At 37.7% G+C, this 22,028-nt stretch overlaps 1 protein-coding gene and 1 pseudogene across 4 annotated transcripts in view; one reads left to right on the top strand and one right to left on the bottom strand.

Annotated features, from left to right (window-relative positions):
- The first annotated feature begins 224 nt into the window (after positions 1-224).
- Positions 225-834, top strand: LOC136172028 (large ribosomal subunit protein uL22-like; annotated as a pseudogene).
- Positions 835-11,746: 10,912 nt separating this feature from the next.
- Positions 11,747-22,028, bottom strand: part of TXNDC16 (thioredoxin domain containing 16) — an 86,158-nt gene continuing 75,876 nt past the window's right edge. For all 4 annotated transcript variants that reach the window (XM_065940585.1, XM_065940584.1, XM_065940586.1 and 1 more), the window contains 3 exons: positions 20,718-20,878; positions 19,454-19,644; positions 11,747-13,511 (listed from right to left, as the gene is read on the bottom strand). In XM_065940585.1, the coding sequence (XP_065796657.1) occupies positions 13,243-13,511; positions 19,454-19,644; positions 20,718-20,878 (621 nt within the window). In that variant the 3' untranslated portion in view covers positions 11,747-13,242. The remainder of the gene's footprint in view (positions 13,512-19,453; positions 19,645-20,717; positions 20,879-22,028) is intronic.

Genomic DNA, 22,028 nt, shown 5'->3' with positions numbered 1-22,028 from the left:
CATAAGGATACCTGGACTTTGAGAGGTCTTCCCAGGAGCTCAACCACACTCAGGAGCAGGGAAGATGGGAAGGAAAAGTACCCAAAACAAACCTTGAGGGTAGAAAGTTATGATAATTTTTGGCTGAATGCATGACTGAGCTGACAGAGAACAGCAACAGAGAGCCTGGGTCTCAAGAGATGGCAGATGGCTTTTCGGTGAGCGGCCTGAGCTGACCCCTAAAAATGGTGCGCTATTCACTCGACCTAGAAAACCCCACAAAATCATGCAAATCAAGAGGTTCAAATCTTCATGTTCACTTTAAGAACACTCGTGAAACTGCCCAGGCCATAAAGGGTATGCATATCTGAAAATCCACGAAGTATCTGAAGGATGTTACTTTAAAGAAGCAATGTGTGCCATTCCATCGTTACAACGATGGAGTTGGTTGGTGTGCACAGGCCAAACACTGGGGCTGGATGCAGGGTCAGTGGCCCCAAAAGAGTGCTGAATTTTTACTACACATGCTCAAAAATGCAGAGAGTAATGCTGAACTTAAGGGCTTAGATGTAGATTCTCTGGTCACTGTGTACATCCAAGTGAACAAAGCCCCCAAGATGCGGCGCAGGACTTACAGAGCTCACGGTCAGATCAACCCCTACATGAGCTCTCCCTGCCACATTGAGATGATCCTTACTGAAAAAGAACAGATTGTTCCTAAACCAGAAGAGGAGGTTGCACAGAAGAAAAAGATATCCCAGAAGAAATTGAAGAAACAAAAACTTATGGCCCGGGAATAAATGCCGCAGAAAATAAATGCAAATAGAAGTAAAAGTGTTGGTTGTCTTAATTAGTAAATGTCAAGTGTTAACCACACACAAAAAAAAGAGATGGCAGATGTCAGAACTGCCTCAACCCTGCCTCAGGGAGCACTGGCACCCTGGGCAAGTAACTATGTATGAACCAAGGGAGCTGGTCATTAAGAGATGTAACAATTGGGGGGATCCAGGCCTTCCCTTGGTATGGAGCTTCTCATTGGAGAGCTTGGGGGTCACCTTCACTGCTAAGACTGGGGTGTGTCTTCAGACCAGCACCAACAAGAAGAAAAAAAGCAGCAGACCAGTTATAATCCACCCCCTCATCTCCCACTTTCCCTCCTTGTGCCAGAGACTGTGCATTGATTGCACCATTTTCCATTGCTGTTTCCCAATGTAGAGATTGGGAAACCAAATACATGACTTGCTTCCCAGCTCTTTTGTAGGTAGGAGTAGCTGTGTGGTCCAGCTCTGGTCCAAGTATGATACACAAACAGAAGTCTCCCAGGACTTCTGATTATGCCTTTGTTTTCCATATAAAATGGAGAAAGACCTATCTGGCACTACCCTCCCTCCTTTCCTCCTGCCTTGAATACATTGCTGGACACTTCAGCCTCAGCAAGCGCCTTGCAGAGAAGGGGAAACAAGCCATTACAATATGGACAGCAAAGCCAAAAACAGAACCTAGTGCTACCAGGGAACTGCTTTATCTGCAGGCTTCTCATCAGGTAAAACAACACCCTACATATTTAAGCTACTGTCAGGTTATCTGTTACATGCAGTTAAAGCATTCTTAGTTGATATGACATTCACACCCCCAGCAGTATTCATCAGACACTAGCACAAGCAATACCTAGACATATGGGGGATGCTGCCCTTAACAGGACATCTGGATGTGTGCTACTCAGTACGGAACGATGCTCTTAGGCATTGTACTCTGGGATGCCTGGGGATGGGAGGGTGGTATTCTTTTCAGCCAAAGGACACTGTAGGTATAATTATGCTAATTTTTAAAGTTCAGGTTGGAAGAGCAAACTCCAATTCTAAGGCAAATATGGAGTATATTTATGATCAAATGATTCTTCTACAACCTCTATTTCCAGACCTCTGTGTGAACACTAAATATGGATTTAACCAGAGAGTGAAAGAAACATTTTTCTAATGTTATATATGGAAAGGAAAAGTAAATTGAATGAGAAGCATGTTCTAACATAGGCATCTCAAACTCTAAAAATAAGAAGTGAAATATTTAGGTCAAATACAAACCAAATTATTAGTGTGGTTAACACTTGGCTCTGTAATTAGAGTCAGAGGGAAGTGAGACAACTATTGTGCTTTTTTAGATTTCCGTATTCTTTGAATTTTTGTTACAAGGATATATTACTTTGCTAATAGGAAAAAGTTTCTAATAAATAAAACCACCTTTAAGAAGGTTTTTATCAAATGCTCTCTATGCATTCTCCCATTTAATCCACAACACTATCTGATGAGCAATATGTTCAATAAAGAAACCAAGATGTAAAAACTTTAAGTAATTCACAACACCATACAGCTAGCTATTGAAAGAATAAGGACTTGAAGACTCTTCAGTCCAAATCAGTTCAAATCACCCCATACTCTATGTACAGTGCAATACCACCTCTCCCAGATGTTTCTGGATATGTAGATATTCTTAACTCTTTTTACCAAACCTCAATAAGAAACATGTTCAACATAGGCATCTCAAAAACTAAAAATAAGAAGTGAAACATTAGGTCAAATACAAAACAAATTGTTAGTATTTGAATTGAATTTGAATGAAGTATTTCAATTGAACAATTGAATGATGCTTCCTTAGACTCTTTTTAAGGAAACTGTCTTCCAATAACTTCCTCCCCTCTCTTCTTCCCTCCAGTATAATTATCTTTAGAAACAAGAATAATCCTACCTTGTTTTAGTGTCTCATTAGGGATTTACTTACTATTCACACTTGTCAAGACCATCTAAAGCTGATGTATCCTTAGAGTTCCACTCTGGTAACGTCGGGGAAGAGATTTAAATGCATTGGTTACTCTTAACATAAGAAACCATGCACTCAGAAGAAGTTTCATGTCACAAAGAACTGGTAGCAGGTTATGTTGTTTCTCTAGCCAGGAAATATGTTTAAATGTGAGGAAAATTAGTTTTTCAGAAACAGACTATCGTAAAGTATCTACGTAAGAAACAGAAAATTAGGACTGCACCTAAGGTCAGAGGAAATGAGTACTTTATTTGATTAAAAGGTTGACGTGAAATTTCACCTACTACAAGTCAGAAGGGCTGTCTGGAATATTTCACAAGACTCCATCTGTTTTTTTTAATAGCTCTTAACGACTATATAAGAACTTGACCCTGGGTTATTTTTAATAGCTCTTAAGGCCTATATAAGAACTTGATCCTGGGTTATCCAAACTAAGCCTTGGATGATCTTAGTTTAAAAAAAAAAAAAAAAGGCATATTTTAAAAGACTATGAAATTAAAACCTACAACCATAAAGTGTGAGAACATGAAACAACTCTTAAGTGGGAGAGATTTTCAAATTCTCTGCTTATTCAATTATCCAGCAATAGGCCATTTTTGTATTATTTTTATGTATTATATGTATTGACTTTCAGTGCAAAAAGAAGTATTGCAGTATTTTTTCAGTGCAAAAAAAAAAAAAAGAAAAGTCTTTATATGGTATCATGCCACTAAATGAATATGAAAGAGACTCAGGTTTAACTCCAAGTCTTGCCATTAATAAACTGTATGACTCCCAGATTTTTATCTAAAGTTTAGACTCGCATACCCATCCCCTTAACTCTACATAACCTAGTTATCATTTGGTCTTTCTTTTCCCCCTAGATTAACTGCATTGTGGTCAGAGGGTATGTTCTTTATGATTTTAGTCCTTTAACAATTATTGAGACTTGCTTTATGGTTTAACACATATCAGTTTTTGTAAATGTTCCATGTATGCTCAAAAAGAATGAATATTCTGTGGTCAGGCAAAGTAAGATTAAGCTTATTAAATGACACTTGATAATTTGTGAACTATTAACCTTGTGTCATATAGTTTAAAACTGTTATTCAGTTCAGTTCAGTCACTCAGTCGTGTCTGACTCTTTGTGACCCCATGGACTGCAGCACACCAGGCTTCCCTGTCCATCACCAACTCCCAAAGCTTGCTCAAACTCATGTCCATTGAATCAGTGATGCCATCAACCCATCTCATCCTCTGTCATCCCCATCTCCTCCTGCCATCAATCTTTCCCAGCATCAGGGTCTTTTCCAATGAGTCAGTTCTTCACATGAGGTGGCCAAAGTATTGGAGTTTCAGGTTCAGCCCCAGTCTTTCCAATGAAGATTCAGGACTGGTTTCCCTTAGGATTGACTGATTTGATCTCCTTGCCATCCAAGGGACTTTCAAGAGTCTTCTCCAACACCACAGTTCAAAAGCATCAATTCTTCAGCACTCAGCTTTCTTTATGATCCAACTCTCACATCCATACATGACAATGGAAAAACCAAAGCTTTGACTAGATAGACATTTGTTGGCCAAGTAATGTCTCTACTTTTTAATATGCTGTCTAGCTTGGTCATAGCTTTTCTTCCAAGGAGCAAACGTCTTTTAATTTCAAGCCTGCAGTCACCATCTGCAGTGATTTTGGAGCCCAAGAAAATAAAGTCTGTCACTGTTTCCATTGTTTCCCCATCTATTTGCCATGAAGTAATAGGGCCAGATGCCATGATCTTAGTTTTCTAAATGTTGAGCTTTAAGCCAACTTTTTCACTCTCCTCTTTCACTTTCATCAAGAGGCTCTTTAGTTCTTTGCTTTCTGCCATAAGGGCAGTGTCATCTGCATATCTGAGGTTATCGGTATTCTCCCAACACTCTTGATTCCAGCTGTGCTTCATCCAGCCCAGCATTTCACATGATGTACTCTGCATATAAGTTAAATAAGCAGGGTGACAGTATACAGCCTTGACGTACTCCTTTCCTGATTTGGAACCAGTCTGTTGTTCCATGTCCAGTTCTAACTGTTGCTTCTTGACCTGCATACAGGTTTCTCAGGAGGCAGTCCAGGTGGTCTGGTATTCCCATCTCTTTCAGAATTTTCCACAGTTTCTTGTGATCCACACAGTCAAAGGCTTTGGCATAGTCAATAAACCTGGTAATCTGGCAAAGGGACTGAGAACCCCCAGGGAATTTGACTTTGGAGGCCATGCGAATTGATTACACAGCTTACACAGGGCTGGGGAAACAGTTTTGGAGGGCACAAACAAAACCTTGTGTGCACCAGGACCCAGGAGAAAGGAGCAGTGACCCCAAAAGAGACTGACTCAGACTTGCCTGTGAGTGTCCAGGAGTCTGTGGTGGAGGCGTGGGTCGGCAGAGGCCTGCTACAGAGTCGGGGCGCTGAGTGTGGCAGTGCGTGCACGGGACCTTTTGAAGGAGGTCACCGTTATCTTCATTACTTCCACCATAGTTTGGTCTCAGGTCAAACAAGAGGGAGGGAACACAGCCCCACCCATCAACAGAAAATTGGATTAAAGATTTACTGAGCATGGCCCTGCCTATAAGAACAAGACCCAGTTTCCCCCACAGTCAGTCTCTCCTATCTGGAAGCTTCCATAAGCCTCTTATCCTTATCAGGCAGAGGGCAGACAGAATGAAAACCATAGTCACAGAAAACTAATCAAGCTGATCACATGGACCATAGCCTTGTCTAACTAAATGAAACTATGAGCCATGCCCTGTAGGGCCACCCAAGATGGATGGGTCATATTGGAGAACTCTGACAAGACGTGCTCCCCTGGAGAAGGGAATGGCAAACCACTTCAGTATTCTTGCCTTGAGAACCCCATGAACAGTGTGAACACTGTTCTTAGGTGATCACGAATTTACAAGTGTTACAAATTGAACATTTTATTATTATGAAGTGATTTATTATCTTCAATAATGCTGTTTGCCTTAATGTCTTTCTTATCTGATATTAAGGCTGTCTAATCTGACCAACTTTTTCTTACGTAGAAATTGAATGGCATACCTTTTTCTGTCCTTTTACCTTTAACCTTCTGTATATTTAACTTGTGTCTTTTATAAACTTTGTGTAATTGACTTTTTGATCCTGCTTGATGGTCTTTTAATTGGAATATTTGACCCATTAGCACTTGTTTACTAGAATTTCTGTTTAAATTGCTGTCTTATTTTGTGTTATTTATCCCACCTGTTCTATTTTTCATTTATTTTCTTTTCTTGCTGTTGATTATTTTTGGTACCTACATTTTTGCCCTCTCACCATGTGAAAGTTTTCTATCCTTTTAGTGGATACCCTAAAAGTTACAAAATGCATACTTTCTGCCTGTCACAAGCTAAGACTAATCAATAACCATCTCCATTTCCCAGGGAACTTAAGAGTACATTATCTGTATTGACTGCTTTCCCTACTTATACATTGTTGTCATTAATATGTTAATTTCATCATGTTTTCTTTTAAATTTTGCATTTATGAGTGTTTTATGCTCTTGGTGCTCATTCAGATTCACCCATGTATTTATCACTTTGCTCCTTTATGTCTTTTGCCTTCTCTGCCCTCCATCTGGGATCTCTTTCCTTCCACATGAAATAAATATCCGGAATCTCCTTATTTTTCTTGATGGCCACTCAGTCTCTGCTATTCTGAACTGTGTTTATCTTATCCTTTTTTCAAAAGAAATTTTCACTGGATATAAATTCTGGGTTAGCAAATATTTTCCTTGCAGCCTTTTGAAAATATCATGCCACAGCCTCTGATTCAGCTGTTGTCCAGCTTCCAATAGTGTGGATGTAATTGGTCTTTTTCTTTGACATCTTTTAAGATTCTCTTTGCCTTTGATGTTCTGTAGTTTCACTGTGTGTCCAGTACAGATTTCTTTTTATTTAATCCACTTAGAAATTTATAAACTTCTGAATTTGTGAATTGGTATCTTTCATCACTCTGGAAAATCCTGAGTAATTGTCTCCATATTTGGTATCTCTGCCCCCATTCTCCCTCTTCTCCTTGTGGAACACCTATTAATTATTAACAGGTGTTAATCTTTCTCTCTCCATCATCCTGGACTTTTAATCTCTTTTCTGTATGTTTCATTTTTTTGCCTCTCTGTGGTGTATTTTGAATAATTTTTATCATCTATCTTCTCATTATCACTTTCTTTTCAGCTGTGTCTAATTTAAATTTTTAATCTTAGTTATTGTATTTTTATTTCTAAAAGTTCCATTTTGGTTTTTTTCAAGTCCACTCTGGTGACTTTTATAAATGCCTGTTTTCGGCAGATATGCTCAGGCTTGCCTTTTGTTTTCCCAGTAAATCCTTTAACACATTCATCATAGTTAGAAGTCTCTGTCTCACAATTTCCAATATCTGGGTCATTTCTGAGTTTAGTTGTGTCATTTGTTTCATCTCTTGACTACGAATTGTTTTACTTTTTTTAAGTCTTAGATTTTTTGACTGAATGCCACACATCTTGTGGAGAATAGTTGAGAAAGATAAATAATACTTAAACATGGCCACTAGTGTGAGTGAATCAAATCCGTGAAAACGGGCTTGGATTTTATTATTTTTACCTTTGGTGTAATACAGTCTGCATGATCCTTCAGGGATAGGCTGAAGTCATCTTGCACTTGGGTCAGACCTGGGTGCCAGAGTATCTGTTCTCCTTCTCCACCTTCAGCTTTGGGCCAGTCCTGCTTACCTGTGTCACCCCACAGCCTCAAGCTCCCCCAGTGGTGAACTGCTCTTCTCCCATTGATAGCAGATCTCCACTTGGTGTTGGTGCAGTTTCCTGGGCCAAAGAGGTTTTCTACCTCTCCCCAGGGGCCAAAGCTTTTTGCATTTACTCCTTCCCCAGATGCAGTGGATCTGTGCCTGGGCCCCGAAGGCAGGAAGTTACGCTCTCTCCAGCAGTGGTTAATGTTTTTTACTGATATAAGAGAAAGTCTGAGGAAGTGGTCAATGTTTCATCACCCGAGAACATTAGATCAACCACTACCTGCACGCCTGTGTCTTTGAGGGATATCTTCTCACCAGGCTCCTGCCCCAAAAGTTCTCATAGCACCCAGCAGAAACTGGTGGAAAGGAGCTCCGAGGAGAACGTGAACTACTGTCATGTCAAAGCTCCCACTTCAGTTCAGTTCAGTTCAGTCGCTCAGTCGTTTCCGACTCTTCGTGACCCCATGGACCTCAGCATGCCAGGCCTCCCTGTACAATATCAACTCCCAGAGTTTACTCAAACTCATCTCCATTGAGTCAGTGATGCCGTTCAAACATCTCATCCTCTGCCGTCCCCTTCTCCTGCGTTCAATCTTCCCCAGCATCAGGTTCTTTTCAAATGAGTCAGCTCTTCACATCAGGTGGCCAAAGTATTGGAGTTTGAGCCTCAGTATCAGTCCTTCCAATGAATACTCAGGACTGATCTCCCTTAGGATGGACTGGTTGGATCTCTTTGCAGTCCAAGGGACTCTCAAGAGTCTCCTCCAACACCACAGTTCAAAAGCATCAATGCTTCAGCACTCAACTTTCTTTATAGTCCAACTCTTACATCCATACATGACTAGGAAAAACCATAGCCTTAATTAGACAGACCTTCGTTGGCAAAGTAATGTCTCTGCTTTTTAATATGCCTCTAGGTTGGTCATAACTTTCCTTCCAAGGAGTAAGTGTCTTTTTAACTTCATGGCTACAGTCACTGTCTGCAGTGATGTTGGAGCCCAGAAAAAAAAGTCTCTCACTATTTCCATTGTTTCCCCATCCATTTGCCATGAAGTGATGGAACTGGATGCCATGATCTTAGTTTTCTGAATGTTGAGCTTTAAACCAACTTTTTCACTCTCCTCTTTCACTTTCATCAAGAGGCCCTTTAATTCTTCACTTTCTGCCATAAGACGGTGTCATCTGCATAAATGAGGTTATTGATACTTCTCCCGGCAATCTTGATCCCAGCTTGTGCTTCATCCAGTCCAGCGTTTCTCATGATGTACTCTGCATGTAAGTTAAATAAGCAGAGTGACAATATACAGCTTTGACATACTCCTTTTCCTATTTGGAACCAGTCTGTTGTTCCATGTCCAGTTCTAACTGTTGCTTCATGACCTGCATTATAGGTTTCTCAAGAGGCAGGTCAGGTGGTCTGGTATTTCCATCTCTTTCAGAATTTTCCACAGTTTATTGTGATCCATACAGTCAAAAACTTTGGCATAGTCAATAAAGCAGAAATAGATGTTTTTCTGGAACTCTCTTGCTTTTTCCATGATCCAGCGGATGTTGGTAATTTGATCTCTGTTCCTCTGCCTTTTCTAAAACCAGCTTGAACATCGAGAAGTTCACGGTTCACGTATTGCTGGAGCCTGGCTTGGAGAATTTTGAGCATTACTTTACTAGCGTGTGAGATGAGTGCAATTGTGTGGTAGTTTGAGTATTCTTTGGCATTGCCTTTCTTAGGGATTGGAATGAAAACTGACCTTTTCCAGTCCTGTGGCCACTGCTGAGTTTTCCAAATTTGCTGGCATATTGAGTGCAGCACTTTCACAGCACCATCTTTCGGGATTTGAAATAGCTCAACTGGAATTCCATCACCTCCACTAGCTTTGTTCGTAGTGATGCTTCCTAAGGCCCACTTGACTTCACATTCCAGGATGTCTGGCTCTAGGTGAGTGATCACACCATTTTGATTATCTGGGTCATGAAGATCTTTTTTGTACAGTTCTTCTGTGTACTCTAGCCACCTCTTCTTAATATCTTCTGCTTTCTTTATTGAAATGGTATACCATTATTCCTTTATTAAGCCCACCTTTGCAAGAAATGTTCCCTTGGTATCTCTAATATTCTTGAAGAGATCTCTAGTCTTTCCCATTCTATTGTTTTCCTCTATTTCTTTGCACTGATCACTGAGTAAGACTTTCTTATCCCCAAGAAAAAGAAATGCAAAAAAGCAATATGGCTGTCTGAGGAGGCCTTACAGATAGCTGTGAACAAAAGCGAAGTGAAAAGCAAAGGAGAAAAGGAAAGATATACCCATTTGAATGCAGAGTTCCAAAGAATACCAAGGAGAGATAAGCTCCCACTTACTCAGAGCTAATAGTCGGTCCATGCTGCTGCTACTGCTGCTAAGTCGCTTCAGTCGTGTCTGACTCTGTGAGACCCCATAGATGGCAGCCCACCAGGTTTTCCCATCCCTGGGATTCTCCAGACAAGAACACTGGAGTGGGTTGCCATTTCCTTCTCCAATGCATGAAGGTGAAAAGTGAAGTCGCTCAGCCGTGTCCGACTCTTCACAACCCCATGGACTGCAGCCCACCATGCTCCTCTGCCCATGGGATTTTCCAGGCAAGAGTACTGGAGTGGGTTGCCATTGCCTTCTTCGTCCATGCTTGCCCCTAAATTCTTTAAAATTTTAGCTGATTTTTGTTGGGAAATACTTTTTCATGGGTCGCTCATGTTTGCACATGATCTATGGAGAAGAACTGACTGCCGCTGTTCTGTCTCAACCACCTTCTCAGCTGGGGTAAACAGAGATAGCATCTTCCTCTGAAGAGAGACATATTTGATTACTGTCTACTGTAACAAAGATGTCTCCCTTCAGAGCAAAGGACAGGCTGCTTAATACTCATTATAAAATATTTAGGTTCCTGGAGCTCAGGGTACCTCCCTGAAAGGCAATGTATAGGCATGTATAGGTGTCACCTGGCCCTCCTCTCATTGCCCTGTGGGACTGGGGATCGGGGAACCAGCACGGATACTGACACTGATTGATACTATTGGGTTAAGTAATGAAGTCCCTTGTCTCTAGTACAAGAAACTATGGCAAGCTAACTTTTAACTTGCAGGCAGGGACACATCTTAGATCTTTCTAAGTGTCTTCTTTACTGGCAGCCTCCTATTCTCTGCCACAGGTGAAATAGTTCATGTATTCTGTCTCTTCAAGAGGCCTGTCATTCTGGAATTCTGTTCCTTTGGCTCTCTGATGTGTAATAGAAAAGTTTTGATTTTGTTTTCTTATTAAGATGGGAGGAACATTCTCTTGCAGCTTTCTACATCTTAAATGGAAGCACAACTCCCAAGGTATACCTATTTGATTATTTTCTATTACCAATGATAGACACAGATCTTTGAATAAAATGTTCGGCTTATGCATGTTTAGTTAGTTTTTAAAAGAAGCATAAGTTTGGATAATGAACTCCAGGAAATGTGAAGTGAATGAAATATTTCATCATAAGGGCTGGACCAAGGATGTTTCTTTTAGCATAGGTGAGTCGGGAGAGGGTAAAATAATTTGATTCATGAGGAGTGAAATGTTACTCAGAATGTACATATGCACTGGCCAACTCTTACAGAAATTCAGGGAGATACATAGGAAAACTCCAACACTTGAGGATAGAGAGAGCGAGCTTTTGAAACTCTCACATATGGGCAGCAGGATGTGACAGAAACACCTGAAAAGGATAAAATGCTAGGTAGAAGCACAGCAAGTGGTGTCTTGAGGATTCATAGATTTCCTCTTTGCTATTTTTTTCCCTCTCCACACTCAAGCTCCCTTTCTTAGCAAACAGAATCTAGATTTCTTCTGTAAGGCTCACCTCTTCTGTATTGTAGAAATCTGATTAGGGCTGCCAGTTAGTCTTCCCCTAGCCAACATTCCCAGGAGTCCCTGAGACATGAAAGACAGAAAAACAGCTGGACAGAAAGACAGAAAAGTTACTGAGCTGGTTAGTTCCTGCTATACAGATCCCCGAACAGCTTTTGTATTTTTTCAAAGCATAACTTAACTCTATGAATTACCAATATTCTTACTTTGCTTAAGTTAATCAAAGCTAAATTTCTGTTGCTTGAAACCAAAGAAATCCAACTGATACAGGGAAAGTAGTCCAATAGACAGCATGATAGAGGCCACAGGAAGCTTTTAAAGGTAGCCTGAAATCCAATTTATTTAAAATTATTAAAAACACATATTAATAACTGTCAAAATTTCTGGCTATGGTACAATGACTAATTGATTTCAAGTTTTTATGTGCTTACAGTTAATGGCTAGGCTGGTGACGTTTTATTAATACAAGCTATATTTGGAGTTAACTTTCATATCTCCCATGTAACAAATAAAAAACTGAGAATGAATTGAATTAATACAGATTACATGCCATAAGAAAAACATCTAGGAAGGGTGCTGGGTGGAACAAATGATCTATGATACAATGAAATATACAGTTGACCCTTGAATAATGTGGGGTTTAGGGGAGCCAACCCCCAAACAAACAGCTTTCTTACAGTTAGCCCTCCATATCTATGGTTCCACATCTGCAGAGTCAATCAACCATGGACACTATAGTACTGTAGAAAGTATTCAGTGAAAGAAATCTACATGTAAGTAGAACGGTGCAGTTCAAATCTAGGTTGGTCTAAGGAGCAACTGTATATATATAAGAATTATATATATATTATATGTAATATATATTATTATATATAAGATAATCATTATATAACATATACAACATAATATATATTAAATATATCTTACTCTGCATTTTTTTTAGGGTTATTTCATTACATTTAAAAATATAAGGGAATTTAACATTTTGCCACCGATTAGTTTAACCCAAACTTGGGATTATTGACATTTGAGCAGGATAATTCTTTGTTTGGGGCAGGAGGAGTTGTCCAATGCATTGTAAGATGCTTATTAGCATCCCTGGCTTCTACTTAACCCCACTATATGCCAGTAATGCCCCTAGTAACGACAATCAAAAATGCCTCTTGACATTACCAAATGTCCCCTTGGGGGCAAAACTCTCCCCTGATTAAGAAACACTGGTTTTATAGAAAGAGACTCACAGACTTAGAGAATGAACTTATGGGTGTTAGGGAGTTTGGGATGGACATGTACACACTGCTATATTTAAAATAAATAACCAAGAAAGGCCAACTATAGCACAGGGAACTCTGCTCAGTGTTGTGTGGCAGACTGGATGGGAGGGGAGCTTGGGGGAAAATGGATACATGAATACATATGGCTTCAGCTGTGTCACCAGCCACACGTGGCTACTGAGCACTTGAAACGTAGCTACTCTGAAGTGGGATGTGTAGTAAGCGTAAAATACGCACTCGATTTTGAAGACTTGATACAAAAAAAGAATGTAAAATAACTCACAATTTTTATGTTAATGGAACTATTTTTGGGTGGTATACTTAAATTGGGTGAAATAAAATTAATTTCACCTGCTCAGTTTATTTTAATGTGGCTACAGAAAATTCTAAATTACTATATTGCACATTATATTTCTATTGAATAGCCCTGATCTAGAAACTTGAAATGACTCAGTATTACTTTATAGTGAAATAAATTCTCAAGTCTATCAAATAAGTCAAAAAGACTTTGGGAAGCTTTTCACAGCCCTATAAAATTACCTCACTTTTGAGTATCATAATTCTTTATTATCATGCCTGAGCAGTTTTTTGGCTTCTTCAAACCAACTACTTCTGCTTGAATGCTTCATTTTCAATGTTCCAGTCGATTCCTCTGTGATTGTGGATTTATCGTCAGGCTGTTCTTTATCACTTTCCTGCACATCAGTTTCTTTTATACACTCGGGATCTTTCCTAGTAAGATGCTCAGATGCTGCCGCATCCATCATACTCAGAAAATCATAAGCAGGCAGAGGAGGTTTCCATTCCTGAGCAGGTAAAACTTCTGCAAGGAAGGTAGAATCAAGGGTTAAAGAGGAACATATAAAATCCCATCACATGAATATACTAGAAAATGTTTTATTTTGAAAAATATATTTATAGGAGTGAAGGCCTTATCAGTATTCCTTATCTACTGGAAAGCTACATTTTATTATCATCATTGTCTAAGAAACTTAATGCATTTGTCATTACTAGACATTTTCATTTATAGACTATGCTATTTTAAATAAAGATAGGTCTTAATAGGCAAAAAACATAAAGGTTCATAATCTCGATGCCTGTTAACCCTTGCTGAGGGTTAAAAAAATAGCAATATGTGTAATGAGAATACAACAGCCAGGGACAAGTTAAAATGAAGAAGTCTCTTGCTTCTCTCCCTCCCCCTGCCTTCATGCCCAAAGTACTGTAACTATAGATCATTCCAGATAAAAATTTTGGAATATATATATATAAATTTTATATACACTTAAATTTAGAAAAGTTTTGGACCATATATATATATAAAATTTAGAAAAATATTTCTTATATTTTAAAGCATTTTCTGTTCTGGAAGATTGCTATGGAATCAACTGTACTATAAACAGGCAGTGAATAGAAGCACTTAGGAGGGCTTCATGGCAGTGAATTTTAACATTATTTTAAAATATTGGTCATTAAAAGAAGAAAAAGGACTTAAGCTGATAACATATATATCGGATAAATAGACTAGCTTTACTCCATTCGGTAAACAGATTTCACACAATTTCAGAGTTTAGATGCCTATTCAAAGTACTATGTGAGAAATTACATAAGGAAATGTGCAAACTAAACATTTAAAAATTAAATTCCAATGAAAGAATCTATATACTGTTATATGAAAAGAAAGTAATGCTCATAAAGTAAAAACTCAAGCATCTCTCATAAATCAAAGTTTATGACATTCATACAAATTCTAATTAAAACACAGACAAAAATCTGCATCAGTACACGTAAATATGTATATCTATACTCTACTCATTGATATGATTTCTTCACTCAGGCTCAAGTATATGAAATCTGAGGTACATCAGCAAGGTATTACATTTAAGTTACCCTGTAATTGATGTTTCAAATTGCAGTGTTGCCCAGATAACAGACTCAAATATAGTCTGCTGTCAGTGTCAATAGTGACAAACGGATAAAATAGTTTCTTGAATATAATGAATAGATAAGAAGTAAAATAACTGTACTGTGTAATATGCAGATGAAGTATCTTTAAGGGAAGTCCAATTTAAAGCACAGCAAAGATTTAGCAATATTTATTTTTATGGTAAGCACTGCAGCCTAACGGTCTGAGACAATGACCAAATGCCTGAAACTGGACATTCTAATTCTGCTCATTATTTCCTGAGGAACTCTACAAAGATCTTAATTTTTTCAATTGCAAATAAAACTGTACTCTCCCCACATATGGGCAAAAAAGACACTATTATCAAATTAGTAATGATAATAAATAATAATAACTAACATAGACTGAGGCTTTACTATGTATCAGGAATTATGTATTTAATCCTTACAACCTCATGAGGTAAGTACAATTACTATCCCAACTTTATATATGAGAAAACCAAGTCCTCGAAAGGTCAGAGAACTTGACCAAAACTAAGTGTAAATGTCAAATAAGAACAGCCAGTGGTCACAATTTCACAGAAATTAAGATGTGCAGCAAGCAAGGTGAGGCAGAGGCCAGTGGTACCGTGTTAGAGACGCAGGCTCTCCTAAGGGTAGCTGCAACATTCATGTCTCAGACCTGCCTCCCAGCAGGTCCTGGCAGCACAGAGGACAGGACTCCACACAGAAAAGTCCTGCCTGGACCTTGGCTTCTTCCCTGCTGCAGAGGCTGCAGGAATAACTTAAGATTGGGAGCAGCGATACAAAGAAATAATGGAAACCAGAGGCATTACCATCATTGCAATGGAAGAAATATGAGTCTCTGAGGAAACCCAGAAGAATAATTCTGATGCTTGCTAATGGTTTAGTTGAGAAATCAAAGCCCCTAAGGAGGCCCCTTGTAGGAAAGGATCTTTACACGAAGCATAATAAATACTGTAGGCGTTACACTTTAAAACGTATGCCTCTGCATACTTCATTTTAATTTTTAAAATAACTGTAACACAGAGTAGGGACTATCAGGAGGAAACAAAGGAAAAAAAACATACAGTTAGTAGTCAAGGAAGCTGGGTCAGAAGTTCGGGTTTCTTTGTCTCTGAACATCACATGACCTTTTTAAAAGCTATTCAGTTTCATTCTTTTACAAGTGGTTGACCAGTTTTCCCAGCACCACTTGTTAAAGAGGTTGTCTTTTTTTCCATTGTATTTCCTTGCCTCATTTGTTGAAGTTAAGGTGTTTCTAACACCATACACAAAAATAAACTCAAAATGAATTAAAGATCTAAATGTAAGACCAGAAACTATAAAACTCCTAGAGAACATAGGCAAAACACTCTCTGACATAAATCACAGCAGGATCCTCTATGATCCACCTCCCAGAATATTGGAAATAAAAGCAAAAATAAACAAATGGGACCTAATTAAACTTAAAAGCTTCTGCACAACAAAGGAAACTATAAGCAAGGTGAAAAGATAGACCTCAGAATGGGAGAAAATAATAGCAAACGAAGCAACAGACAAAGGATTAATCTCAAAAATATACAAGCAACTCCTGCAGCTCAATTCCAGGAAAATAAATGACCCAGTCAAAAAATGGGCCAAAGAACTAAACAGACATTTCTCCAAAGAAGACATACAGATGGCTAACAAACACATGAAAAGATGCTCAATATCACTCATTATCAGAGAAATGCAAATCAAAACCACAATGAGGTACCATTACATGCCAGTCAGAATGGCTGCTATCCAAAAGTCTGCAAGCAATAAATGCTGGAGAGGGTGTTGAGAAAAGGGAACCCTCTTACACTGTTGGTGGGAATGCAAACTAGTACAGCCGCTATGGAGAACAGTGTGGAGATTTCTTAAAAAACTGGAAATAGAACTGCCATATGACCCAGCAATCCCACTCCTGGGCATACACACCAAGGAAACCAGATCTGAAAGAGACACGTGCACCCCAATGTTCATCGCAGCACTGTTTATAATAGCCAGGACATGGAAGCAGCCTAGATGCCCATCAGCAGATGAATGGATAAGGAAGCTGTGGTACATATACACCATGGAATATTACTCAGCCATTAAAAAGAATTCATTTGAATCAGTTCTAATGAGGTGGATGAAACTGGAGCCCATTATATAGAGTGAAGTAAGCCACAAAGATAAAGACCAATACAGTATACTAACACATATATATGGAATTTAGAAAGATGGTAACGATAACCCTATATGCAAGACAGAAAAAGAGACACAGATGTACAGAACAGACTTTTGGACTCTGTGGGAGAAGGTGAGGGTGGGATGTTTTGATAGAACAGCATCGAAACATGTATATTATCAAGGGTGAAACAGATCACCAGCCCAGGTTGGATGCATGAGACAAGTGCTCGGGCCTGGTGCACTGGGAAGACCCAGAGGGATTGGGTGGAGAGGGAGGTGGGAGGGGGGATCGGGATGGGGAATACATGTAACTCCATGGCTGATTCATGTCAATGTATGACAAAAACCACTACAATACTGTAAAGTAATTAGCCTCCAACTAATAAAAATAAATGGGAAAAAAAAATTTTAAAAAAAGGAAAGCTATTCAGTGGAGAGGTACTCTGGCCTGACCTACATATACTACTATCTGACGTAGTCAGAGTCCATGAGGCCTCTGTGTCACAGCAACTGCACAATGACAGCACTCAGACGCTTCTATAAAGCAGCAGTGCAACGGAGAATGCAGCCCATCTGAAGAGTTCACGAGGTGCAACTGACAGGACCCCTCTGCTGTGTGGCCAGAATGAAGAGGCCATCAGTGAGCGCTAACTATCACAGAAAGGCTTCTTTCAGATTCTGACAAACCAAATAGTCAATTTAGTTATTTTTTTACATTTCTAAATGCTAAAACTAATCCATTATCTCCGAAAACTAAGACTTAAAAATACCATCCAAGAGGACCCAGAATATCCAAAATAATTTTGCACACAAGGAACAAGGTTGGAGGAATCAAATTTCCCAATTTGAAAACCTATTTCAAAGATGTTGTATTCAAGACAGTGGGGTAACTGGCCTAAGACATCTGTATAGTTGGTAGAAAAACATGTCCATGAATGTTCATAGCAGCATTATTTATACTAGCAAGAAATGGAGACAGTGTAAATGTACATCAACTGATGAATGGAAAAACAAAATGGGATATATCCATCCAATGGAATATGATTCATCCATAAAAAGGAATGAACCACTGATTCACATTACAACACTGATGATTCTTAAAAACCTACGCTAAGTGAAAGAAGCCAGACACAAAAGGCCACATGGTGTATGACTCCATTTATATGAAATGTCTAGACTAGACAAATCCAAAAAGACAGAAGATAAATAAGTGGTTAGTGAATGAAAAGAAGGGAGAATGGAGAGTGATTGTGAATGGGTACAGGGTTTCTTTTGGGGGTGATGAAAATATTTTAAAATTCAGTAGTGGTAATGGTTGTGAATGGTACAATCTTGTGAATACATCAAAAAAAACCAAAACACATCGAACTGTACACATTAAAAGGGTGTACTTTATGATATGTCAATTGTATTTCAATATACAAAAATCATCAATAGACTATTTAGACATAACAATTAAGTTAAAACTGCCTAATTTAACAAAAATGAAATGGATAGACCTCCTGGGAAGAACAAGTATGTTTCAAAGATTGACACTTAAATAAATTCAAGAATATGATTAAATATACATAAACATACATAGTGATAGATTGATAACATGCAAGCTGAGAGACAGCATAACACTGAATTGGAGTTTATATACCAGAATTGTGTGTGTGCATGTACACATATTCACATGTATTCACATACACACATACACAAACTTATTTCAGAACTCAGTCATGAACAGCATCAAAATGTTATTATAAAATAGTTCATTTGGTTTCCAATAACAAAACCTTTACAAATGCCTTAGGAAACTTCATTACATCACTATTTCCTCAACAGACTAATGGTCTAGGTTATTACATGTTAACTAAATTATAGCAACAGGCTTGTTGCCATGATTGTACATAAACTAACAAACATATCTATGCCACAAGTACAAACCCACAGAGGTTTTAGAAAAACAGTGACTATGGCATGTCATGTCTTGGACTTCCCCTGTGGCTCAGATGGTAAAGAATCTACCTGCAATGCAAGAGACCCAGGTTTGATCCCTGGGTTGGGAAGATCCCCTGGAGAGGAAAATGACAATCCACTCCAGTATTCTTGCCTAGAGAATTCCATAGACAGAGGAGCCTGGTGGGCTACAGTCCATGAGGTCACAAAGAGATGGATACCACTGAACGACTACACTTTCACTTTCATGGCATGTCATAAAACCAGCATTGTAAACTCTGGGCCAAGATCTATTTTCTTGTGGTTCAAAATTCTGGCTCTGGAGTACAACAGAGCCATGTTGAAATCCAACTTTCCTCATTTACTGGTTAATTATATGACTCTGAACTAGTTATTTAGCTCCTCTACAGGTATGTCCTATGACTCCTGTGAGAATAAAGGAGATAATACATGTGAAGCATGTAACTTTGTGCATGATACCTACTGAGCATTCAATAAATGTTTAGCTATTATTAAATTTAATATAACAGCACTCATTTTCTGTGGGTAAGAATATCTACCATATAACAGACTATATGGACAATGCTATCAGTGTATTAATATTTAGAATATTTACAAACATTACAATTCAACTCATTCTAGCATTCATCAGCTATAATTTAAGTTTAAAAATCCATGAAACAAAATGTAGAATTGTACACATTAAAACAGGAAACTTACTGATATGACTTTCTAGTCCTGCTTCTAATTTCTTCAGCCACAATAAAAGGTTCTGTTCAGTGATAGCCTGGTCTGAAGGAAATGCAAACACGTGGCCACCTGAATGCAGATTCACCACAACAAGAAGAGGAAGTGGGGGCAGGGTACCAAAATATGCCTGCAAGACTCCCCTCCCCACTGGCGTCTTCTTCCTAGAAAAGGGAGCAACTGAACACGTTAATGAATATTTCTTTCTATAGCAAAATAACAAGAACAGCTCTCTGTAAAACATTAACCTTTAAATACAGCACCATACCAGGAAGTTTATTTTATGGAAGTAAGTCCTAAAAATCAAGAGGTCTATAACTACATTATTGGTAATTAGAGTCATAAAACGTTTCTTTTAACATGAGGTATGTACTGTATATCTCTTAGGAGAAAAAAGGCAGCATGAGAGTTTTAATAAAAAACAGACATAGTCCGCCGGCTCATCAATTTTGTCCTGACATAATCAATATATTCCTTTCAAAGTTTAGTCAAGTATCTGATCATGTCAGCTCAAAATTAAATGGCTACAAACTATAAAATAACAAGATACTTAAAGAGACAGAGAAAGACAAATACTACATAGCAGTAACACTAATATGTGGAATCCTAAAAAAAAAAAGTCAAACTCATAAAAACAGAGTAGAAAAGTTTCCAGGGACTGCAGGGTGGGGGAAATGAGGTGAGACTGGTAAAAGGAAACAGACTTTTCAGTTGTAAGATGAATAAGATCCAAGGATTTAATGTCTAACACAGTGAATATAGTTGATAATACTGTGCTGTATCATTGAAATTTGCTACATGAGTAGAACTTAAATGTTCTCACTCCACCCCATCCCAAAATTTACATTTATAAAACAAATATATGAGGTGACGGATGTGTTAATTAACTAGATGAAAGAGTTTTTTCACAATGCATACATATATGCATTGTGTTTAAATCATCTCAATGTACATTTTAAATATCTTACAAAGTTATTTGTCAATTATGCTTGAATAAAGTTGAAACAAAAACTCACACAGCAAAAAAAAAAAAAGAATTTATTGTAAAACAGAATTCAATCTAAAACAAGATCATCTCAGTCCATCTGAGGCAGTTTAGTTACTAAAATATCATGATGACTTATATATTGGTTTCATAACATTAACTCCAAAGGTACTTTCATTCCCTAATGAAAACTTAATAGTATTTATTACTTTCTTTACTTTTTACATATTACAAAATAAAAAATATACCTACAGATTTAACCAACAAGGGGTAAGTGAATCCAAGTATTTCTTTTTAGCCAGCATCAGTATTGTTTTTTCATGTTGAAGATCTATGCCACCATCACTGAATAAAATAAGTAATGGTTTCTGAAGTCTTAAGTAAATCGGAAGATTTTCCACAGTGATCTCTGGCTGTTTAAAAACAAAACAAATCAAGAAAAAACAGGAAATTATAATACATAAAGTAGAAAATAATGTTCAAATCACTCTTGCATGTTAGTTTGTAAAATGTATTTCAAACAAATTTTCATTTAAGTGGAGATTTTACTATATTGATTAACAAGTATGAATCTCAAGAGTGTTTTTTATTTAAACTCATCTTATTTTAATAATGTATTATTTTCAAAATAAAACTACTGATAGAATTTGAAAATAAATTAAAGGAGCTCCTTGTTTTATAAGCATGTAGCATTTCAAGTAATTTCTTATGTTAAAATCTGGATCAAACTAACCAACACACACATGATAAGTATTTTTCCTCTAGCATAAAATTTTTTTAAAAAATATAAGCTAAGCTTTAAAGATACAATCTTTTAACATCTATGATTACTTAAAAATTAATAAATCTAACTTTGTTTCAAAATTGAGTTTTTAGCATAATTAAAGTAATACAATAATATGCTAAAACAAATTTTAAAGGCTCTTATTTTTGAGGGGTTTAAAATAAAGAAAAAGTAGTAAGAAATAAGAAATCTTACTCTTTTTATTAATTAAAAGAGAACATTTTAAAATATATATATTTGTAGAAGACAATTTGTGTAGGCAGTTATTAACAAGAATTGAAAAGAGTAACAAACAATGTTAAAATACTTAGGATTAAAAACAGCAGTGATTTAGAGTATTAAAGGCTTCTACCATTTTCCATTTTTAGTACCACATCTATTAATTCATCTTCTGGATATACTTGTCCAGTATGGATTAAATCTTCCTACAGAAGAAAACAAATCCCTAGCTGACAGATGAGGAAACCAAGGATGAGAAGTTGACTTGTTGAAGTCACACAGCTAAGTAGAAGGGAGAATTAAACGAAACTAGCACCCAGAGATTTTGTTTACCAGTATGCCATTTCACTGGATCTCACTAGAAATCCAAATGAACAAATTTTTTTTACGGTGCCAATCACCTCCAATTCATCCTCAAACACCAAACTCTGGCACATACTTCTCCCTACTTAGTTCTCAAAGCCACTTTACTCTGCCAGTTTTCATTTTTCTTTGAGTTCTTTCTCTTTCACCACTCAAAGTCCTCTTCTCACACCTTCCTCTTTGAAGATTTAAATCTT

The sequence above is a fragment of the Muntiacus reevesi genome, chromosome 7, assembly GCF_963930625.1.
Source record: "Muntiacus reevesi chromosome 7, mMunRee1.1, whole genome shotgun sequence".
In the NCBI taxonomy this organism is placed as follows: Eukaryota; Metazoa; Chordata; class Mammalia; order Artiodactyla; family Cervidae; genus Muntiacus; species Muntiacus reevesi.
Note: the sequence above shows the minus strand (reverse complement) of the source record. Positions and strands in the feature narration are given on the sequence as shown.